Source organism: Aplidium turbinatum, chromosome 2, assembly GCF_918807975.1.
Source record: "Aplidium turbinatum chromosome 2, kaAplTurb1.1, whole genome shotgun sequence".
Taxonomy (NCBI): Eukaryota; Metazoa; Chordata; class Ascidiacea; order Aplousobranchia; family Polyclinidae; genus Aplidium; species Aplidium turbinatum.
Genome location: NC_137473.1, coordinates 10,205,026 through 10,227,621, shown reverse-complemented (window position 1 = coordinate 10,227,621; position 22,596 = coordinate 10,205,026). Strand labels below are relative to the sequence as shown.

At 37.6% G+C, this 22,596-nt stretch overlaps 1 protein-coding gene across 1 annotated transcript; it reads left to right on the top strand.

The window, feature by feature from the left end:
- Positions 1-2,780: 2,780 nt before the first annotated feature.
- Positions 2,781-3,683, top strand: LOC145788316 (zinc finger MYM-type protein 1-like). Its single transcript, XM_082600094.1, has one exon. It carries the CDS (start codon positions 2,781-2,783, stop codon positions 3,681-3,683), a length of 903 nt encoding a protein of 300 aa, XP_082456220.1.
- Positions 3,684-22,596: the final 18,913 nt, after the last annotated feature.

Below are 22,596 nucleotides of genomic sequence, written 5' to 3'. Positions count from 1 at the left end.
GGGACGTACAAACATTGCAGATGCCTTATCAAGACTCAACTCCACACAATCAAAAGAAGACGGTTCGCATGAAGAGTACGATTTTGTGAGGTTAGTAGCAATAAGCAGTACTCCAGTTGCATTAACACCGCTAGAAATTGAAAGAGAGTCTGCTCGTGACAAGGAGTTTGAAGAAATTCGAAAATATGTCAAATCTGGCGATTGGTCAAAGTGTTCTCAATTTAGCTATTTACATGTCAAGGATGAACTTTGTTGTTATGGTGAATTAATTTTACGAGGAACACGACTAGTAATTCCAAAGTCTTTGCGAGAACGCGTTTTGGAGCTCGCACATGAAGGACACCAGGGAATCGTTAAAACTAAGAATAGACTACGCACGAAAGTGTGGTGGCCTAAAATGGACAGTGATGCAGAGAAGTTGTGTAGGAAATGTCATGGTTGCCAAGTGACAAGCGAATATGCAAGACCGGAGCCGATGACAAGAGTGGTTTCTCCGAATGGTCCATGGCAAGCTTGTGCAGCTGACATTCTTGGACCGTTGCCAAGCGGTGAAAACATTTTAGTTATTGTAGACTACTACAGTAGGTACTATGAAATAGCTGTCTTGAAGTCTACTACCACCACGAAAATAATAGACGCAATTGTGCCTGTGTTTGCACGATTCGGTGTGCCAGTTTCTTTGAGAACTGATAATGGGCCACAATTTGTTTCTTCAGAGTTTGAAAATTTCTTAACCGAGTACGGCATAAAGCATGAAAAGTCGACGCCATTGTGGCCACAAGCAAATGGAGAGGTGGAGCGACAAAACAGAACGTTGATGAAAGCGATCAGAATTGCACATGTGGACGGAAAAGAATGGAAAGAGGAGATCAGTAAATTCCTGATGGCTTATCGATCGACACCACAGTCATCCACTGGTGCATCTCCGTACTATTTGATGTTTGGACGAGAAATGAAAACGAAACTTCCAGAATTGTGTCGTGAGCCACATCAGTTCGACGAAGAAGTCAGAGATCGTGATTGGGAGAACAAATTGAAAAGTAAAAGCTATGCTGACGAAAAAAGGGGTGCTGTAGAGTCGGAAATAAAAATGGGTGATGAAGTCTTAGTTAGAAATCCTAAAACTTCTAAATTGTCTCCTACATTTAAACTTGTCCCTCAAACAGTTGTCTCGAAAGAAAAGGGTGAGGTTACTGTTGTGGATAAAGATGGTATTGAACTAAAACGTAATTCGTTTTTCTTTAAGAAGTATATCAGTCCAGACAATAGTCCTTGTGAAAGTGAGACTTACGACTCACCACTAGTCACTGTCGATGAATCAGATTCAATGAATCTATCACCCCCACGTTTACAAATGCCAGAACGTAGATCTTCTCGCTGTATAACTAAACCAACAAGGTTTAATGACTATGTTCTCACATAAACATGTTTACTGTATGTGGTAATATTGTGTAGTTCTGTTTTTACGTGTATTGGAGTAACCTACCACATACTAACAATTTTCTTATTTGTTTATGTCTTGCTTCATACTTGCATATTAAGGCATATCGTCGAAATAGTAATAGCCTGATCTGATGTTCTATGTACATACCGTTTGTGTCACCAATTGTTTCGTAATTGAGTCGCCACTAAAGTGCAGCTGTAGCAGTTCATAAAAGCTCATTCATATTCTTGTTTTTCAATGTTAAAGCTGCATTAACTATATGATCTGTACCGTATTTTGAAGTTTTAAAAAAAAGGAGGGATGTAGTGTTTCGTCATAGAAACCATTGTTACGTTTCACTAGCCTATCGTTTGTACTATGTGCGACTGTTACGAGACTAGAGCATGAGAGAGATTAGCAGAGAGAAAGTACAATAAAGTGGTCTGTGTGTAATCTATTAAAGTGTGGTATATCTAAGTTAATCAAACGGAAATACAACAGATTTGGTCCCGCAGACCAAGAAAACTGTGGAAGGTGAACCAGTCCTGGGCATTTAAACGTTTAATTGTAAATGTTTAAGTTGTTATTAATTGTAAACGTTTAATTGACAGGTTGTGGTTAAATTTATACAAGTGTTAATTTAGACTCGAAAATGAAACGTGTCAAAGAGAGTGGAGCTTTTTTTTAAAAAGAAGAAGAAAGCAAGAGAAGCAGAATTAAAAAAGCACGAGGGAACTATGCTAAAATTTGTAACCTCTTCTGGTTCAAATGTTTCTTTAACATTACCAGAGAACGATTCAAATGAAAACCCAGACAATAAGGCTGAGCTCCAGAGAGATACTGAAAAGATCAGTTAAAAGAAACGCAAGAAACAGGGTCTATCAAAAGTAGCCTAATACCAATGAAATCAATTATGAATTGCCAGTTATATATGGAGACAAAGGTGAAAATAACGACGAAGCAGTTGCAGTAGTCAACAATTCGCCCAATGATGTGGCCTCTTGGCCTGGAGTTATAGATCACCATATGAGAGTTGAGCTAGTCAAAGCAGGACCAGAAAAGTGTCAAAACAAGGATGGCCCATTTGCTTCCAGCAGCAGAATAATTAAAGTTGGAGATAGCGCTAAGCTTGAGCAAAGAAATGTTTCCAAAGAATGGTTCTATAAAATACTCAATAACGGTGACAGAATTTTGAGAAGTTGGTAATATATTCGAAAAAGGAATCTGGATTGTATTGTTATTGTTGTAAGTTGTTCCACTTTACCGGCTATGCTTTATTTATCACAAAATGTTTCAATAATTTCTGGCATTTAAATCCACGCATATATGAGCATGAGAATCCCAAAATCCACAAAGAATGCATGGAAAAATGGAAAGAGCTTGCAATGAGACTACAATTGCAACAATTGACAAGAACATGCAGAAACATATGGATGAAGAGCGAAAAAAGTGGAAAGCAATTTTAGAAAGCGTTGTTGATGTCATATCATTTCTAAGCAAGCAAAACTTTCCTTTTCGAGGACATTGTGAAGCTTTTGAATCCAACAACCAAGGAAATTTTTTAGAAACCGTGAAGCTTCTGACAAAATATATAAGTCCCGTACTCAGCAAACACCTTTTAGATATTCGTATTTCTAAGAAGATGACAACTACTTATCTTTCTCCCACTATTCAAAATGAGCTTATTTTGCTTCTCAGTAAACAAGTCAAAAACATCGTTCTTGAAGAGGTGCGCGAAGCTAAATATTTTGCGGTTATGTGCGACAGTACTCCGGACATATCACATACTGATCAAATGACTCTTATAGTCAGATATGTAACAATCAAAAACAGTATTGCCCAACTGAAGAAATCGTTTTTAAATTTCTTTACGTTGAGCGGCAAAACGGCAGCTGAAATTTCTCAATTTATTCTAGATGAACTTGAACTAAACAACTTAGATGTGATGATGTGTAGGGGACAAGGCTACGACAACGCATCTACTATGTCGGGAATTCATACTGGAGTTCAGCAAAAAATCAAAAACATATATCCAAAAGCACTATTCGTACCGTTTGGAAATCACACACTGAATCTTGCAGGTGTTTCAGCCGTCGGATCGCCGCAATTAAGCGACAGAGTTTTCGCTGTTTTAGAAAGTCGCTTAATTGCGGCGATCCGACGGCTGGAACACCTGCAAGATTCATTGTGTGATTTCCAAACGGTACGAATAGTGCTTTTGGATATAATTGAATTGAATCGCGCTGAAGCGAGTGATTGATACGCGATGGAGCGCACATCACGTTGCTGTAAAGGCCCTTCGCGTAGGTTTTGATGAGATTATGGATGCCCTAGAGTAGACTCTAGAGCAGGGGTCGGCAAACTGCGGCCCGCGGGCCAAATGCGGCCCGCGGACAAACTTTTTGCGGCCCTCGAACGATCTTACTTTTAGTGCATACACTAAAGTTTCATCATTATGTACGCATGAATTCATTTTATATCATAACAATGTCTACTGTTGTTAAAATAATCAACTTTGTTTTGGCAAAAGGCCTTAACCACAGCCAATTCAAAAGTTTACTTGAAGTGACGAATGCTGTGCAGTGTGCATCAAGATCTGGTGTATTTTGCGAGGTCAGATGGCAAAGTCGCAGTGCTATGTTACAACGGTTTTATGATTTGCGAAACGAAATAGTGACTTTCTTGAAACAAAAGAATGCAGGTTTCGGCATTGATGAACTGAGTGATCCTGATTGGTTAACAGATTTAGCCTTTCTCACTGATTTCACTTCTCATATGAACATGCTAAACTTAGGCTACAACTACAAGGAAAGGAACAATTTATTAATCAGATGTATGATCATATTACTGCCTTCGTAAACAAGCTACGTCTTTGGGAAACTCAATCATCAATTCCAACTTTCCTTATTTTCCCAATTTTGGCCTTTGTAAACCTTCCAACCCTGATAAGTAGCCTACATATCACTTATCGTTTCCACTAAAACTAACTTTGAATCTCGATTTTGCGATTTAAAAATTCAAAAAAACAGATTCGATTTATTTGCCTTCCATTTTCAATGGATGTCAATACTATGCCACATGAGATGCAAATGGAAATAATTGAACTTCAATCGTCTTCGTCGTCGTGTGAGCCTCTGGGGCCAAGGGTCTATCTTTTTACCACCCCAGATTCACGATGTTCCCGGACTACAGTGGAAGGCTACTAGAGAGCAGCCAGTCTTTGGTTGAACATTGAACTTCAATCATCCAACATACTGAAGGCCAAATACGATTCAGTTCCAATTGCCAACTTTTTTAAAGAATAGGCTATGTCCAGAAATCCACCTATCCTCATCTGTATGACAATGCAAAACCTGTAATGTGCAATTTGTGCATGTTTGGAAGCACATATTGCTGTGAGCAGCTTTTTTCAAAAATGAATTACGCAAAGAATAAACTTCGCACTCGCCTGTCAGATCGTCATTTGAATTACGTATTGCAAATATCATCAACAAAGTTGCCAGTTGATTTAAACACCTTGGCCATGACACAGAAACAACATCATCCTTCACATTGATAAATGATAACTAAATAAAAACAATGCATTGCGTTTTAATACGTGTTTGACAATAAATATGAAACGGCAACAAACACGTCTCATTGTGCAATAGACACAGGAATAGGAGTTGCAGGTGCGCCATGATTTTAAGGATAATGTGGCGATTGTTTATAGGTTGAAATTTATGCGGCCCGCGCGTTACCGGAAGTTTGTAGATTTGGCCCAGTAGTACAGAAAGTTTGCCGACCCCTGCTCTAGAGGAACTATGTAATCCATACGAAAATCTTAATACACGAGGTGACGCTCATAGTATTCTAGAAGCGATTCAGAATTTTTCTTTCTTTTCCTTCTTATGTTTTTGGAAAGTAGGCTAATCCTGCGAGAATCTCATGGTACTCAAACTTACTTGCAGCAAAAAGGACTGCTGTTAGCGCAATGCTCTAACAAGATGAAAGCGTTTGTCAACTTTTTAGTAGAAGAACGAGATAATCTGGTTAGGCTAAAGGTTCTGTGGATGCTGCGATAAAAAAATGCACAGAGCTAGAGATTCCAGTTGAAGATCGGAGAGTTCGCAGAAAAAAGAGAATGCCTGGGGAGCACGCAAAAGATGCTGGCCTTAGTGTTGTTGGAGAAGTAAGACGATGCATGTTTCAAGCTTTGGACAGATTTAAACTTGAAGCTGAAACTAGGTTTACCGGCATACACCACTTGAATGATATGTTTAGATTTTTGAATCCTCACGCGCTGCTGCAAAGCGAAAGTCACAATGGATTCACCAACGCTTTTAAAGCACTTATGACGACGAGGTGGACTTTTTGGAGTTAGCTGTGGAAATTGACAGATTTAAGAGGCTGGTGCGAAGCAGTGAAACCACGTTTGATCGTAATGCAACAGCGTTTGATGTTTTACAGTGGTTAGCTAAATCACGCCTACTTGATTCGACACCATATTTATGCTTGTGTCTGAAACTTTATCTTACCATTGGTGTTTCAATTGCGAGCTGTGAGAGGAGTTTCTTAAAGCTCAAAATGATAAAGTCGTATTTACGTTCTACCATGAATGATGATCGGCTATCAGCTCTATCGATTCTTTCTATAGAAAGAGACAGACTACTTCAAAAACTTGATTTTGAAGATATTATCGCTGATTTTGCTTCGGCGAAAGCTCGAAAAGTTCAATTTTGAGGCGGCTATTGATCTTTTATTTGCCTAATACATTTGTTGTCCATTTTTTGTTTTTTATTTTTGGCCTTAACGCAGAGGCAGTGAGGCTTCTTTCTCAAGCAACATAGAACTTCTGAGACGCAGCACATTATTTGTAATTATTTTTATTGAAAAGATTGCTTGAACATGAAACTATTTCAAAATTTGCTGCAGTTTACTTTGGGCGGTATTTTCAACGAAAGCCAGGGGCGGCAGCATATGCTCCTACGCCACTGTTTCTACCCAAACTACTTGGTCCTGACTTGATTTCATAAGAGAGCAGCAATTGCATTTCTTAACTTGCAACGAAAAGCATGCCAAACGGTGTCGCGGTATAATTAATTGAATCCATAATAATAACTTTTCGTTAGGCTACTTTTGATCTACAAATGTTTTACTAAGACTGTGATTCTTGACCTTTGCAGGGATGCGAAATTTCTCCAGTTTTTGTCGGATCACAAGTCACAAAATAATGACACAAAACGAAGTTCTCACATAAAAATAAAAAAGCGTTCAACAAGCAATCGAAAAGTCAATTACCAATCCAGTTTATGTTCAATAATTGCATGCTGCGTCAATGGGCTATGACTTCCATTCTCATATTTTGGTAGAAATCTGAGAAGCCTTTATTTTAGAAAGGGTAGCTCAATCCTTAAATCAGTTTTATAAGCGATCGAACCCAGATTAGAAACCACTGTTTCAAGGCATAATTCATATCGCTGCCCGACCTTATAGCTACCGACATCGCAATATTGTTCTTTTTCTTCAAGGTAAAATTTCTAAAGCTAACCCACATTCTTACTATGAGCAGAAGCTGCCGCCGACGATGCGCACCGCACAAACACCAGTGAGTCTCGTTTCCTCTCATTTTCAACAGCTGTAGGCCTAAATCTTTTTGCTGTAAATCGTAAAATCACGTGATTGGTTTTGAATCTTTATTCTCAGTGTGAAAAAGTCTCTGATAGGCTCTACAAACCTGATAGTTTCGCATAGGCCTACTTGTAGAAGATTTTGACGCAGGAGCGGTTACCGAGATTGGCAGAGTAAAGTTTCGGATTGTTGCAGGGGAATTATTCCATCAACTAGGTGCCGCTGAATGGAGAGCAGTCCTGAAATGCGTTGCTCAAGCATAGTCTACTCCGAGAGTCAAACAACCAGCGATACGTGATTTGAAGTCTGGGGTTTAACCAGGTTTTGCTGCCTTTCGTGACTTTTTGAAATTTTTAACGAAAACTGTGGCAAACATGTGATACCAGATGAATAGTCGTCAGTAAACGAAACTTTATATCCAATGCGAAATCAAATTGGTTTCAAGCAATACAATCCGAACAAACCGGCTAAGTACGGTTTGCTATTCAAATCAGTCAACGCGGTACGGTAGGCTATAGTTTAACATTCGCTTCACTGCCATATTATGGAAAACCAGAAAAACTTCATCAAGTGGACCTACACGGAAGGAACATATCGTTTAATCGCCTCCACTAGCCTAATGGCTTCTATCACAAAACGTAACTTGTGTTGGAACCAGTGGCGTAGCCAAGAAGGGAGGGTTCACCTCCCCCTTTGGCATGCGTGTGACGTCACGATATTGAGAATGATGCTTTCAGTCTCTAACACAAAGTCTGCCTAATTTTAAACGAAACTGGATAAAAAGAGCGAGTTTTGCCAATACCAAGCATTTAAATATCTCAGCCAGGAATTAGCAACAAGAAAACATAGAGACTTAGCTTTATTTCCGAAAAATGCCAAAGAAAACATGATCTTATCCTTTTGCTATGCCACCGGACAGCACCATTTTACAGGAATATTCATACCCACATTTTTGTTAAAAATGCTCTCAGAATGCTCCAAATTCAAAGTAATTTTTTTAAATTTTCTGAGGTAGGCCTCCCAGACCCCCCGCCGCTGGATGTTGTCTTTAACGAACACGCCGTAGGGCGTCGCCCGCGGCCGTCAAAATTTCCCTTTTCAAAATCCCTGGCTACGCCACTGGTTGGGATATTCCAAGCTAATAGAAAGGCACAAGTAAAACAAACCACTAGACGTGACATTTATTCGTATAAATGCTTTTGGGAAGCAGAAAAAAATAGTTAGTTCTGCACCCATACGTTGTAAAAACAAAAAGCACGGGTTTACGAAATGTGTTGATGTTATCGACTCTTCAACCGCTTGTAGGTACCGTCAAAGATGACATTAAAAAGAAACCAGCGATATACAAACTTTATGATTTCACAAAAGGTAGAACCTAATATTGTAGATCAACGAATGGCCAAATACTCTACAAAAACCAAATCGAAACGACAAATTCAATCAAAAACTGTTAAGATAGGAAGCTCCGCCAGCAAATAGCCTAATTGCCAGATTGCCTTTCCTATCTTAACAGTTTTGATTGAATTTGTCACGTCTTGTGCTTCTCGTATATTTTCACTTTGTTTGTGCCACTATCTCGTGTTGTGCTCGTCGTCGTCGTCGTCTGAGCTTCTGGGGCCGAGGGTCTATCCTTTTACCACCCCAGATTCACGATGTTCCCGGACTACACTGGAAGGTTGCTAGAGAGCAGCCAGTCTTTGGTTTCATCATTCATGACGCGCAGACTTTCCACTCCGTTAGGTGGCTTGAAGATGGTACAGTCATTGATGATGTGGTCTGCGGTCTGTTCCTCGGCACCACATTCACAGGAGGAGGAAGAAGCCATTCCCAATGGTGCATGGTTGAGCGGAAAAGCCCGACGCCCGTACGGAGACGGTTGAGGCGCACCCATGCCTGTCTCTGTAGGTTGTGCTTATAAACTGTCAACTAAAAACAAGCTACAAGTATACAAAAACAATTTAGCATTTTCGTTTTTTGGCTTTTGCTCTGAATATGTCTTTGTTGAATACAAGAGCATGCTCTTATTGTACTGTCACGGAGAAGGTAACAATAAAAATTTGTGAAGATAGCATCTACTGCAAAAATGATTTATATAATACGCAAATGTGTTTGTTTGCTCGTGTGGGTAAAAACGTGACGCGACAATTCATCGAAAGACAATTTATCGAACGACCGTTCATCGAACGACAGTTTATCGAAAGACAGTTCATCGAACGACAATTCATCGAAACGACAGTTTATCGAAACGACAGTTCATCGAAACGACAGTTCATCGAACGACAGTTCATCGAAAGACAGTTCATCGAACGACAATTCATCGAAGGGGCTATAGAGGCTAGGGGTTAAGGGCTAGGGGTTAGGAGTTAGGGTTGGGGGTTAAGGGGTGGGGGTTAAGGGGTGGGGGTTAAGGGGTAGAGTTAGGGGTAGGGGTTGGGGTTAGAGTTAGGGTTAGATTTTAGGTTAGGGGTTAGGTTTTCGATTAACTGTCGTTCAATAAATTGTCGTTCGATAAACTGTCGTTTCGATAAACTGTCGTTCGATGAATTGTCGTTCGATAAACTGTCGTTTCGATAAACTGTCGTTCGATAAACTGTCGTTCGATAAACTGTCGATCGATAAACTGTCATAGTACTGGGTAAAAACGACATGACAAAGCAAGACTATTCAAAATGTTTACTTAAATATTTTACATTTAATGGACATACTTTTATTATCATCAATGAAAGAAATGCTGCATTCCTATAATAAAAAAAAAAGGTTTTTACTGACACAATAAATTATCATTCAAACAAACATGCAACAAAAAGTAATTTCCAAAATTAGCAAATAACCTACAAAAAGTTTTCACCATAGTAGAGCTTCGGTAGAGAGTTTGTCTTGTTGAACCATAGGCATACGAAGCCGAGCAACGTTATCAAGTTTAGCATATTCAAGTTTATTATATTTACAGAAACACAAAACTACGCAACAAATTAAATATCGAACGTTTTCAACATCACAAGATGTCCTCTTCAGGAATAACATATAGGCTATGTATACAATTTAACTACATCTGAATAAAATACAATGGTTATTATAACTATAAACAGGAAAAAACAAAAACTGCACAGTACTTCTGACTAGCTCAAACTCAACGATATAGGCTCTGCTAGAATCAAAGGTAACTGCATCAAAAAGTGTTGAACAGGTCACATGATGTGGTAGAAAGGCAAGGTGCGAAAAAAAGGCATTTTGCCTAAATAGATGGAAATCTGGATTACTTCTATCTCGTGCCCGTTTGGTTTGTTCGACGGATTTATTGTTCCACAAAGAAACTAATGAGTTGAAAAATAAGCTACATTTATATGGATACCCGTCATAATTTTTTGATAAAGCATTGAAAGCCCTTTTGGGAGCATTCAAATATTATGTAACGCTGTTTTTCCGAATTTTTGACCCCCCCTCCCCCATGTGACGCCAACGTAACGTTTTTGTCAACCCCCCTCCCCTCCCCCACGTGACGCTTTTCCATTACAAAGCCCGTTTTGTCAGTTTATATCAAAATTATGACGTGGAAACACGTGCTGATAAAATATCTTGGTTTGTATGCACCTAAAGCTTACGTTTGAGACATGAAATTTTAGCTATATTCTTTTTTTGGAATTAAAACGTTATGTACCTACTGAAAACGTTTAGTAGCCTACAGCAAGCGGATGGAAAATTTGCATTGGTGTGGGCTTATGTGTGGTAATTGCTGTGCCATCATGCCGACAATAATCGAAAGCGAATGTTGCCAGGAGAATGACTCTGTGTTAGCCAAAACCAAAACTGTTTCAAAGTCTTGTTGTTTTCTCGCTTTGCTATTCGATCCAAACGCCCGATCGTACTCACAGACCTGTACCTAGGTCGATCGAGTTTTGTGGGTAGGCTACTGCATTGATAGTGGCTTTCACATATCTTGAAAAATCAAAGACAGAAGGAACAGCTTCAGGGATGAGCAGGTGTCTGGACTTGGTGCCTTGTAGCTCTGCCTGTAGATCACGTTGGTAATCGTTGGCCAGACAATGATTGCTGCACACACGGTAGTGCTTGTTTACAGGTGGGTCTTTGAGTTTCATCGCCGAGATCCATTTCTTCAGCTTGTCGTCATTATTCAGAGGTAAACGATACCCCTTTAACGATTCCCCGGTTAGTACAACCGGGAGCCATACAAGAAGCCACCATCTTAAGGGCGTAAAAACTCCCTTTAGCACAAAATTGTTCGCTGTTTCGGTAGCCTATGCGATTTGTTCCTTGTGTTTGCACGCAAAACAGTAGACCTTGGATGCGACGTTGCCAGCCAATCACGTCATCAAAAATTTTGACCAATCAGAATCATTCAAATCAAAAAAGGTTTTTTAATTAATGGTAACACAAAAAATAAAAAAATTGTTGAAAAACGTTTTATTTCAGAAAGATCTACAACTACAAAAGCCATGTATTTTCGTTGCAGTGCACCTCAAAAGTTTAAAACATAAAGACCAAAAACAGTCTTTAATGAATTTATTAACAATTAACGTAATGTACTTCAATAGCTGCTGAAGTCAATGAGACATCTGTGGTCGATCAAAGTTGTCACTTTCATTGCAAAGCAAACATACGGTAGCCTAGCCTACTGCTTTCTTGCCGACTTGTGTGAAACAGCGCTTGAGCATATTTGTTAAATTCGCGACACTCCTTTTCAACTTTACGTTTCTTGGCAAAATCTATAGGAAAATATTTAGTGTAAATTCAAAATCTAATTCTAACTGAAAACAAAGAAACTAATAACACAAAGAACTAAAGTTTAACCAACAATCACTATTATTTGTATACGTTCCCGGTTTAATTATTACACTAATCAGTCAAACTTCACTTTGATCTATTTTTCCGGCTTGAGACTGAAGGAGATTCTTACAAGAGACAAAGAAAAAGAATGGAAGGCCCGTTTATGACAGAACATAACATGTTTGTCACTTGACTAAAAACCGAAAACAAATAATCAAAGAACTAAAAAATAACCAACAGTCACTATTATTTGACGTAGTAAGCAAGTAGTGGGGGATTGCGGCAGAGTGTGGCCGCGGGCCACATTTATGTAAAGACCGGAAACTGTCTGCGGGCCGCTTAAAATTCCGTCGCGGGCCGGATCCGGCCCGCGGGCCGTATGTTGCCCGTCCCTGACTTAGAACCTGTATGGAATTACGGGAATTACAGTATCGTAGTTGATACTTGATAGAGATTTTGTTGGTGCTGTTGGATATGATTTCAGCTTAATTTAGTATCCAAACGACGATACCAGCCAGCACAAATAAACTACCGTACTCGTAAGCGTTACGTAACGTTCTGCTTGAACCCCCTCCCCCCCCGATGTGACGCTAACGTAACGCTTTTCGTAAACCCCCCCTCCCCCTCGATAGCGTTACGTAATATTTGAACGGTCCCTAAACAGTTTGTACAGAAATAAGATCTATCAGTCTGAGTTAAGTTTGTACATTTAAAATGCTTAGACAAATTACATACACCGCAGGAGATGGACTTCTGGTTGCTGCGAACAACTTTCTCACAGATGTTACATGTAGTCATAGATAATATGGACTTACCTGTGTAGCTGTGAAGAAATCAACCGAACATGATATTTAAATACAGCCTACTGCTGAGTATACAAATAAGCAGAAAAATATGCTAAAAATTGAACAATAGTCAAAAGTATATTATCAATACTTTAAAGTAGTTTAACAAGGTAATTAAGGTAATATAATAAAGTTGAGGTTGACTGGAGGTTTTAAAGTTATGTCAGCATACTGCAAGCTGACTTTAATAAATGCTATATCAAAAAGCAGTACTTTTCAGTACTGCATCTAAAATAGGTTTTAACATTTCAAGTCTCAACAGTTATGGAGCTTAATGTATGGAAGAAATCATTTAAATAATTAATATTAATTGCTTAACTTTGTTACGTCATCTTCAGTCTGAATCCAATGCTTTTTGTCGTGGACATACGCATAAATTTTTCCATTGAATGAGAACAATTTACTTTTTCCCAATTTCTCCTTGGCCTGATTCAGCAATGCTAGCCTTCTTTTGGTGAGGGACTCGGTTATGGCCATCCCGCTTCCTTTAAGTTTGCGTTTTGAGTTGAAGATCTGATCTCGGGTTGACCTCCTAGTAAATTTCACAATTATCGGTACATTTTCAGTTCTGTTAGATAAAGGGTGGCAAGTACTTATGTCCCAATCTGTGATGTTTAAATCTAACTTCTCATTTATGGTTTGAATTACAAAATTAGTAAAAAAAGAAGGACGAGAGCCACTGATTGATTCCTTAGGCATGGCTGAGCATACATGAAGAATCAAGCAGTCGCATCTGGTATACTGTTCTTGGTCATCCATTTTGTTTTCAATTTTCTTCATGTCAGAAGACATCATGTTGAATTTATTGACCAGATGGTCAAGTCTTTTGTCAAGTCGTTCCACATCAGGGTTTTTTTGTAAATCTGCAAAACAGGATGCCAATAGAGTCAGCTTTTGGTTTAGAAATTTCAGTCTGGTACTTCTCTTTTATTGTCCTTTGCTCCTTTTGAATTTCCTTGATTTCTTCAGACAATTGCTTCAGCATGCTTTTAACTTCATCCATTTTTCTTTGCAAGGTAATTGAAGCAGCAAGAAGTACCTATTAGGCAAGATTAAAACTACTTAATTTTTCCGGTTTTTAAACACAAGCTACCTAGGCATCCATTCACCTTATTCAAATAGAATAACTTAAAACAGTCAAAGGACACTGCGTATCAATATAACATTTTTTTTCACAAACTCGGATTTATCTTTTATACCAAAGACCATAGCCTAGTAAGAGAACGTAAAGGCAGACCAAATGTGGTACCGGTAGCCTATAGGTTTGATCTAAAAGAAATATATTTGTAATAACTGGCCAAGTTCAACTTCGGTACAGCAGCCTATTCCCAGGCGGAAAAATCCGTCATTTTTACATCGATTTAACGTCTGCAGACGTTGAATCAATGTAAAGATGCGGGATTTTGCTGACTAGGCTTAAGTTAAAACTGAGAAACCTTTAAACAAGCCCTTCGATTTGTTCCAGAAAGTTAGCCTAATAGTTCATTTTTACATTGATTGTTGATTCACAGAATACGTTGATTCTGATTCTGAATACGTTGATTCACTGAGGTAGTCTATCAATTTTTACATCAATTTCACGTCTGAACAGGTTGGTTCAATGTAAAAAAAATGATTTGCTGGCTCAAGCGGCGTGTTTGACAATGCAATGTAGGTTTTGCTAATCAGTTGCAACGTCCAAAATTTCAAAGTGCGCTTCAATAGTTTATCAACCTATTTTTCATTACCATGGCAACAAGAGGAAGAGGAGAACTGCTCTCACTTTTTCAAAACGCTGGCAGCTAAAGGGTTTGTTTCTGCACACGCGTCACCTAATTTGTCAGCGCTTTACCTGTGGAAAGCGCCTTCTCAAAGGTAGAGCCAATATCGTTTCACTGTTAATTTTCAATCACTTTAGTTTTTTGTTAATGCCGTCCGGATAGCTGAAATCTTTTGATGTTATTGTTTGGTGTTTGTAAAGAACTATTTTTAATCCTTTAAAGAGAAAAACAAATAAGCTTCAAAAAGTTGCGCGTTGAAGGAAGTTTAGAAAAGAATAGGGAGACTTATAATACAAGCTTCCTAAATTTGAAAGTCTCTTTAAGCAACCTTGAGGGACGATCCAAGTTAAAAATAGTAGTTCGAAGCCCATCAAATTAATCTAACTCTCGCAACATCAGAAGAAAGAAGAAAAGAAACTTTGTAGGCCTATTTGTGATCAAGGACAGTAGCCTACAGAATTACTTATTGTGAATGAATTCGATCATAAATGGAATAAATAGAGAAGAAATTCAGAAGAAACAAAGAACATCCAACAAACGAACTCTTGCAATGTAAGGTAGTTCCGAACTTGTTCTCAATTGAATAATTAATTGTAGTGTTGTATTGTATTTCTTCAGCCAGTAAGTGGTAGGCGAATGTCTTCGTCACCCATCTCTAGTTGTTATCAGGGTTGGAAGTCGTTAGTCAAAAAGCAGTGACTATTTCACTATTCGATAGTGCCCAAAAAAGCAATGGTTTTCCGCTAGCCTATCGATACTTAAAAAAAAGCAATGAATAGCAATTACTAAAAATAATTAGCCTACTAACAGCACAGATGAAACAAAACTAGCAGTTTAACTTTGCCGCAAAATTTTCCTTACTCTTTTAAAGTTTGAAAACCTGAAGGGGACTAGGTCGGATAGTAATCCGAAAACTAAATCTCGTAAATTCGTTTTGACGACGAAGTAAGTGAACATTCGATATTTATATTATTAACGCGCATTCCATATTTATTTTTAAAAGGAATAGATATAAGCATTCCATATTCAGAAAGCAACGAATAACGCTATCGAATAGTGACAACTAGTCGCTACTTCCAACCTGCGTACATGTTAGTAAATATTTATGTGTAGGCCTGGCAATGAACCTCTTCTTTAATCGTTTATATTTATGTGCCATAATTAGGAGCCGCAATGTTCCCGAGGCTCATTTGCTTAATTGTGTCTGCGCACGCGTCACCTAATTTGTCAGCGCTTTACCTGTGGAAAGCGCCTTCTCAAAGGTAGAGCTAATATCGTTTCACTGTTAATTTTCAATCACTTCAGTTTTTTGTTAATGCCGTCCGGATAGCTGAAATCTTTTGGTGTTATTGTTTGGTGTTTATAAAGAACTATTTTTAATCCTTTAAAGAAAAAAACAAATAAGCTTCAAAAAGTTGCGCGTTGAAGGAAGTTTAGAAAAGGATAGGGAGACTTATAATACAAGCTTCCTAAATTTGAAAGTCTTCTTAAGCAACCTTGAGGGGCGATCCACTGCGTTATTTTGTTTGTTGACTTCTTGTTGTGTATTGCGGCCCTTCAGTTAATTCAGAAGTATTCATTTGGCTCTCAAGAGCAATTTGAGACTCCTGGTCTAAGCTGTTCTTACCTCCTAAATAATGTACAAGGCACATTTCCCCTCATACCTTCAGTATGGAAGATAATTCAAAAATAGGTTAAATTTAATAGTTAACTAGTTGGATGAGAAATGAATGTTGCATTATTTTCTTACTTTTTGAAGGACACATAAAACCTCAACCTTTCTTATCAGGTAAATTCCTGGTAGGCTAAGGACTATGAACCTACTATGAGGCGTCAAAAACGTTTAATGAAATTTCTCAATAACAAAGCTGTTTGTGCTTGTTTAAAAATACGTTACTTAACTTCGGGATCGTTGAGAATCTACATTTGCACGGCACCCATGACATTTCCAGGTCTCCAAAACAAGACACTGCTAAACAAATGCATTATAGCAAAATTCACACTAACTTTCCGAGCCCGGTGAAATGGTTTCGGGTTCCTAAACATATCCCGGGTTCGGGACGAAAAGTCACCAGGACTGTCAACGCTACCTTGCTTGGCTTTATATGTTGACGGTATAATAAGACGAATTCTACCGAATAAGCACCTTCTGACGATCCCGCAAAAAGATGAAACAGGCTGTAAAGGTTACTTTGATAATAGGCAAGGTTACTTTTGATAATGATAATATTAACCTTAATCAGTAAATAGAATTTATTTTTATCTCATAGGTTTGCATTTGTAAATAGCTGCTTTATTTTTCTCTTCTTCCGCAACTAGTTCTCTTAACTTCTGGTCATCGTCTTTAACTTTCTTAAGGACTTCCATGTTGTCTGCCACACTCCAAAGCTCTTTCAAACGACGACGTCTGCCTTTGAGTTCCATTCTTAATTCAGTTCTCTCGTTATTATGCAGCTGAACTCAAGTTCGAAGGTGGTGTCTCTTTGGTTTTCCTTTTCTCTGCTTTGTCAACAAAAAATGTGTGTTTGTTTTTAATCGGGCATGGTTCACTCAATTTTAACTTGATATGCAATTTTTCAACTTTTTTCTTTTCGATCTGTAATTTCCATTGGACATAATTCATGTCTTGTGTTTCCATCATCTGCTTTTGTTTCTCAGTCATCACATCGTCCGGATGGGGATTGTCAATCCAATGTTCTCCGTCCTGCAAAAGTCACATGTTTTGTAATCGCTATTAATAATACATGACATATTTCTTTTTATAAATTATTTTTTCAATCATAGTGATTTTCTTAAATTGAATTAAAATAATAATGCATTTTACTAATTACCATCTGTTACTCCACTCTACACACATGGTACGTATACATACATGCATGCAGCAAACATATGTATTCCACAAATGAAATGCAGCGAAATGTTGATATTGAAATTTTAGGCAGTATTTTCTAGAAAGATTGAAAGCTGTTGCAAAACTCTTTCAGTGCCACGCTTTTTTGATGAAATTTTCAGGATTTAACTTGAGCAAAGGCTTTGATTTTGAACTGCTGTATTTTGAGAACCGTAACTGCTAGAAAAAAAATCAAAACATGAAAGTTGTTGCATTTTCAACAGTCTTTTACAGTATATTAACAAATTTTGTGTATTTTCTTTTTAAAATCTCTTAAATGACTAAAATTTCTGACAAACTACGAAAATTCTGTGTTTTTTTTACTTTTTTTCGCTTCCGTTTAACCGTATCTGTCACTGGCGTAGACCTTAGGGTCTCGCCCTCTGCTAATTCAGCAATTTCACATAGAAGCAGTGACGCTAGAAACCTGAGATTTCTTGACTTTTAGTTTTTTTTCTTGCCCCAACTTTTAATCCCGACTATGTTGGTATCGGATAATTGTGAAGTTCAAAATAAACCTTTTGTCACAGCCAGTTATAAAATGCAAGAAATTTCCTGATATTCAATAGCTTGATTGACAGTTTACTATTAGCGTGCGGTTTCATTTTGTGTCTGTCAGTCATAACACGACGGCGCTAAAATTCCATTCTCTACCCAGGCAGCAAAATCCGTCATTTTTACATTGATCCAACGTCGATTTTTCTGTCTGGGTAGGGAGTTGGTCTTTGACGCGATATGAGTCATTCTTTGCTGGCAGACATCAATTAGGAAGGTAATTTATTATTTGCGCAAATTGCTTTGTAGTGCAAAAAGTGCATGGAATACTGTTTGCACAGAAACGGAAAAACAAAATTTATGAAATTCTGTGTTCTATACAAGAGGACTTTCAAAATAAAATGTGAACTGGGAAATTTGACCAAGAAATGGCGAAAATAGGTCAAAAACCGAGTCTTTATCACCTTTTCTACCTAAAATACACAATCACGAATATATTTTGCGAAATAAATTGATTGAAGTGATAGATAAGGCTTTTGACCAACGGCATACTTTTTCCCGTTGTTATTTGATATAAGCCGACGGAGTAATTAGCAATAAGAGAGACGTAGACCTGATGGTCTCGGCCAGTGACTCTTGACGCCAAAAGGAGGCAGTGACAGATACGGTTAAATATCTGAAAAAAATCTTCAAACTGCGATAAACTTCACCGGTAGATGTCAGGCAAGTACTACGCTTGCCGCACAAAGGTTGTCACGGAGATATTGACGCGTTTTGCGAAGAAAGAAGTGGATATACCTCACTTTGCACAAAAAATGACAGTTTTTTGTAAATGATTGATAATTGCAGAAAAAAATTAAATACAAACCTAGTAATTTCTTTCAACTTCTAGACAATACAAGTCTTCCTCTTTCTAAAACAGTCAGACTCATGCAGTTTGGCAAACGAAAAGACCAGATTTATCTATTTATCAAATGACCAGTGCTGACCAGTTCTGACCGCGTGTATACACGCGGTCGGCACTGTGCTCAATTTAGCATACTTACATGTTATACTTATCACAACAGTGGATTATTAGTTTGGAAGTGGCTATTTTTCCACACCTAATGCCATGGTTACAATCAGGTGTTGCCAGAGTTAGGATTAAAGTTAGGAAGGGTTAAGGTAAGGCTTAGAGTGAAAAATAAGATTAGGGTTGTGATCTTTGCCTAGGACTTAAAAAAATTCCAAAATACAAGTTTTTGTTTTCAACAGCTTTAAACTTTTCTCAAATTAGGGCAGAATTCTTTATCTGGCAACACTATTGAGGCTATTATTACACTATATAGTGTAAATATAGCCACAGACTATTAGTTTACTGCAGACAGTTCATTCCACTTAATAAAAAACATAAACCTATAATTCAATTTGTAGCTGTGAAGACATGAAAACAGAATAATTTGTGAAACGTTTGCTAAACATGAGTTCCGTTTCTACTTTTTGGCTCTTTATTTTTTACTCACACATCAGTGTTTTTAACACACAAGCAAAGCAAATAGAACACAAATAATACATTATTATTACAATTCTTTATTGCGGACAAAACTTTGTCCATAGTTACCACACAAAAACGACACAACAATCAAACCAGACGGTATGATCAATTAATGATCACGATGAAGAGCCTGTTGATAATATTTGAAGTAGTTTGATCTGTAAAAAACAGTTAGAATTCATCAAAGACATTATCAGGCTTTTGGCGGAGTAATACAGCGTTGAATTTTGAAGTTGATAACATGTTCTTTTTTCCTTCAGACGTTATATCAATGTAAACGTATTGTAACGGACTAAGACAAAATTGCGTTTTTCTTTGTACTGGTCTTGTTAAATTGTTGAAATTTACTTGATGGTTGTTCTTGACTTTTGTATCAGTACATTTTGAAAATTGTTTAACCATCCATTGAAAAGAGAATTTTTATGTATGCAGATAAAACCTGACCTAAATGAAGATAATTTGGCAAATTCTTAGGGTAGGGTCAATCCAATGAACCGCATGAAGTCTGGAAAGTGATCACTTACCAACTTCAGTAAATTTGTTGCATGTGAACTTTCTTCCACTTCTAAACCCAAACTCCTTGATAGCTTCAAGAGCTTCTGCTTCAGTAGAAAACTCCAGCATGAATTAAATCAATGCAGACTATTAGGTAGTTAAATTAAGATCGACACATAATATTCCTTCTGCTTTGCATAAATCAAACTTAGACAAAGCTGTCCATATCCAAAACAAAACAACAAAATAATACACATTGGAATAGTCTTCTTTTTATGAAATTCTTCCTTCAGCTATTATAATGTGTTTTTGAGAAAATGATTTTTCACCTCTAAAAATTCTGATTTTTTCACAATGTGGCGTTAAAAAATCATGTGATCTTCGCGAGAGGAATCGTAGACTATGTCACGCATGATTGCGTTACCTTTTCGAGAAGTGTAATACGTTAAAGTGCCTACCGACGACCATGGTCCATAACTGACAACCCCGACCTTATTGTTGCTAGATTTTTTTCAATTCTTGTAAAAATAACCTTAGCGGGTTTAACATAATAAATTACATACAAAACAAAATATCTAACATAATGAATCAAACGTTTTCGACACGTACGTAATTGAAAATTTACTTTATATGTTGACGGTATAATAAGACGAATTCTACCGTATAAGCACCTTCTGACGATCCCGCAAAAGGGTGAAACAGGCTGTAAAGGTTACTTTGAAATTAGGCGAATGATTCAATTTACTTGAAGTCATGCACATATCGGTAACCTTAATCAGTAAATAGAATTGATTTTTATTTTTTTCTCATAGGTTTGCATTTGTAAATAGCTGCTTTATTTTTCTCTTCTTCCGCAACTAGTTCTCTTAACTTCTGGTCATCGTCTTTAACTTTCTTAAGGACTTCCATGTTGTCTGCCACACTCCAAAGCTCTTTCAAACGACGACGTCTAGCTTTAAGTTCCATTCTTAATTCAGTTCTTTCGTTATTATGCAGCTGAACTCTCAAGTTCGAAGGTGGTGTCTTTTTGCTTTTCCTTTTCTCTGCTTTGTCAACAAACAATGTGTGTTTGTTTTTCATCGGGCATGGTTCACTCAGTTTTAAGTTGGCATGCATATTTTCAACTTTTTTCTTTTCGATCTGTAATTTCCATTGGACATAATTCATGTCTTGTGTTTCCATTATCTGCTTTTGATTCTCAGTCATCACATCGTCCGGATGGGGATTGTCAATCCAATGTACACCGTTCCGCAAAAGTCACATGTTTTGTAATCTCTATACATAGCATACATGACATATTTTTTTTATAAATTATTTTTTCAATCATAGTGATTTTTTTAAATTGAATTAAAATAATAATGCATTTTACTAATTACCACACATGGTGCGTATACATACATACATGCAGTAAGCATATATATTCCACAAATGAAATGCAGCGAGATGTTGATATTGAAACTTTAGGCAGTTTTTTCTAGAAAGACTGAAAGCAGTTGCTAATTAAGTGCTCAATTTAGCATATTTACATGTTATACTTATCACAACAGTGCATTATTAGTTTACTGCAGACATTTCATTCCACTTAATAAAACAACATAAACCTATAATTCAATTTGTAGCAGTGAAGATATAAAAATAGAATAATTTGCGAAACGTTTGCTAAACGTAAACATGAGTTCCGTTTCTGCTTTTTGGCTCTTTATTTTTTACTCACACATCAGTGTTTTTAACACACAAGCAAAGCAAATAGAACACAAATGATACATTATTATTATTACAATTCTTTATTGAGGACAAACCTTTGTCCATAGTTACCACACAAAAACGACAAAACAATCCGCAACTAGTTCTCCTTCTAGCACGGGCTCTATCCAAGGGGGAGTTGAGGGGGATGATCACCCCCCACTCATTGGAGTGAAGTTAAAATGACTGAAGATTTTAGCCCACTGTCCAAAAATCACCCCCCCCCGAATTCTATAAGTGGATAGAGCCCCTGCCTTCTAGTCATCATTTTTAACTTGTTTAAGGACTTCCATGTTGTCTGCCACACTCCAAAGCTCTTTCAAACGACGACGTCTAGCTTTGAGTTCCATTCTTAATTCAGTTCTTTCGTTATTATGCAGCTGAACTCTCAAGTTCGAAGGTGGTGTCTCTTTGGTTTTCCTTTTCTCTGCTTTGTCAACAAACAATGTGTGTTTGTTTTTCATCGGGCATGGTTCACTCAGTTTTAAGTTGGCATGCATATTTTCAACTTTTTTCTTTTCGATCTGTAATTTCCATTGGACATAATTCATGTCTTGTGTTTCCATTATCTGCTTTTGATTCTCAGTCATCACATCGTCCGGATGGGGATTGTCAATCCAATGTACACCGTTCCGCAAAAGTCACATGCTACAAAGTTTGGGATGCAGCAACCTCGACGACGTGGGCTCAATTCACCCTTGTCACCAGTTTTTCTCTTTTTTAATGATCAAAGTTCAAAGCAAGCATCAACTCTCTGGCCGAGCACCAGAAGGGTCACAACGATCTGCAGTTAACTGGTTTACAAGTAGAAACAAAAACAAAGAAATGCCTAATCTTCAAAGCGTCTGTGGTCATAACATTCCATCTGATGCAGCGACCCACGGACCACAAACACGTCAACCCTAGTGAGTTGGAATGCACTTATATGTGCCTTAGTGTTTTTAAAAACTCGAGCTTAAACAGACCACTGCTTTAAATATGTCAAAGAAATACATTAAAAATTATTTCTAAAAAAT

Bases quoted from the DNA above. Each gene is read 5' to 3' on its own strand.
- LOC145788316 (XM_082600094.1), top strand. From the start codon at position 2,781: ATGCATGGAAAAATGGAAAGAGCTTGCAATGAGACTACAATTGCAACA.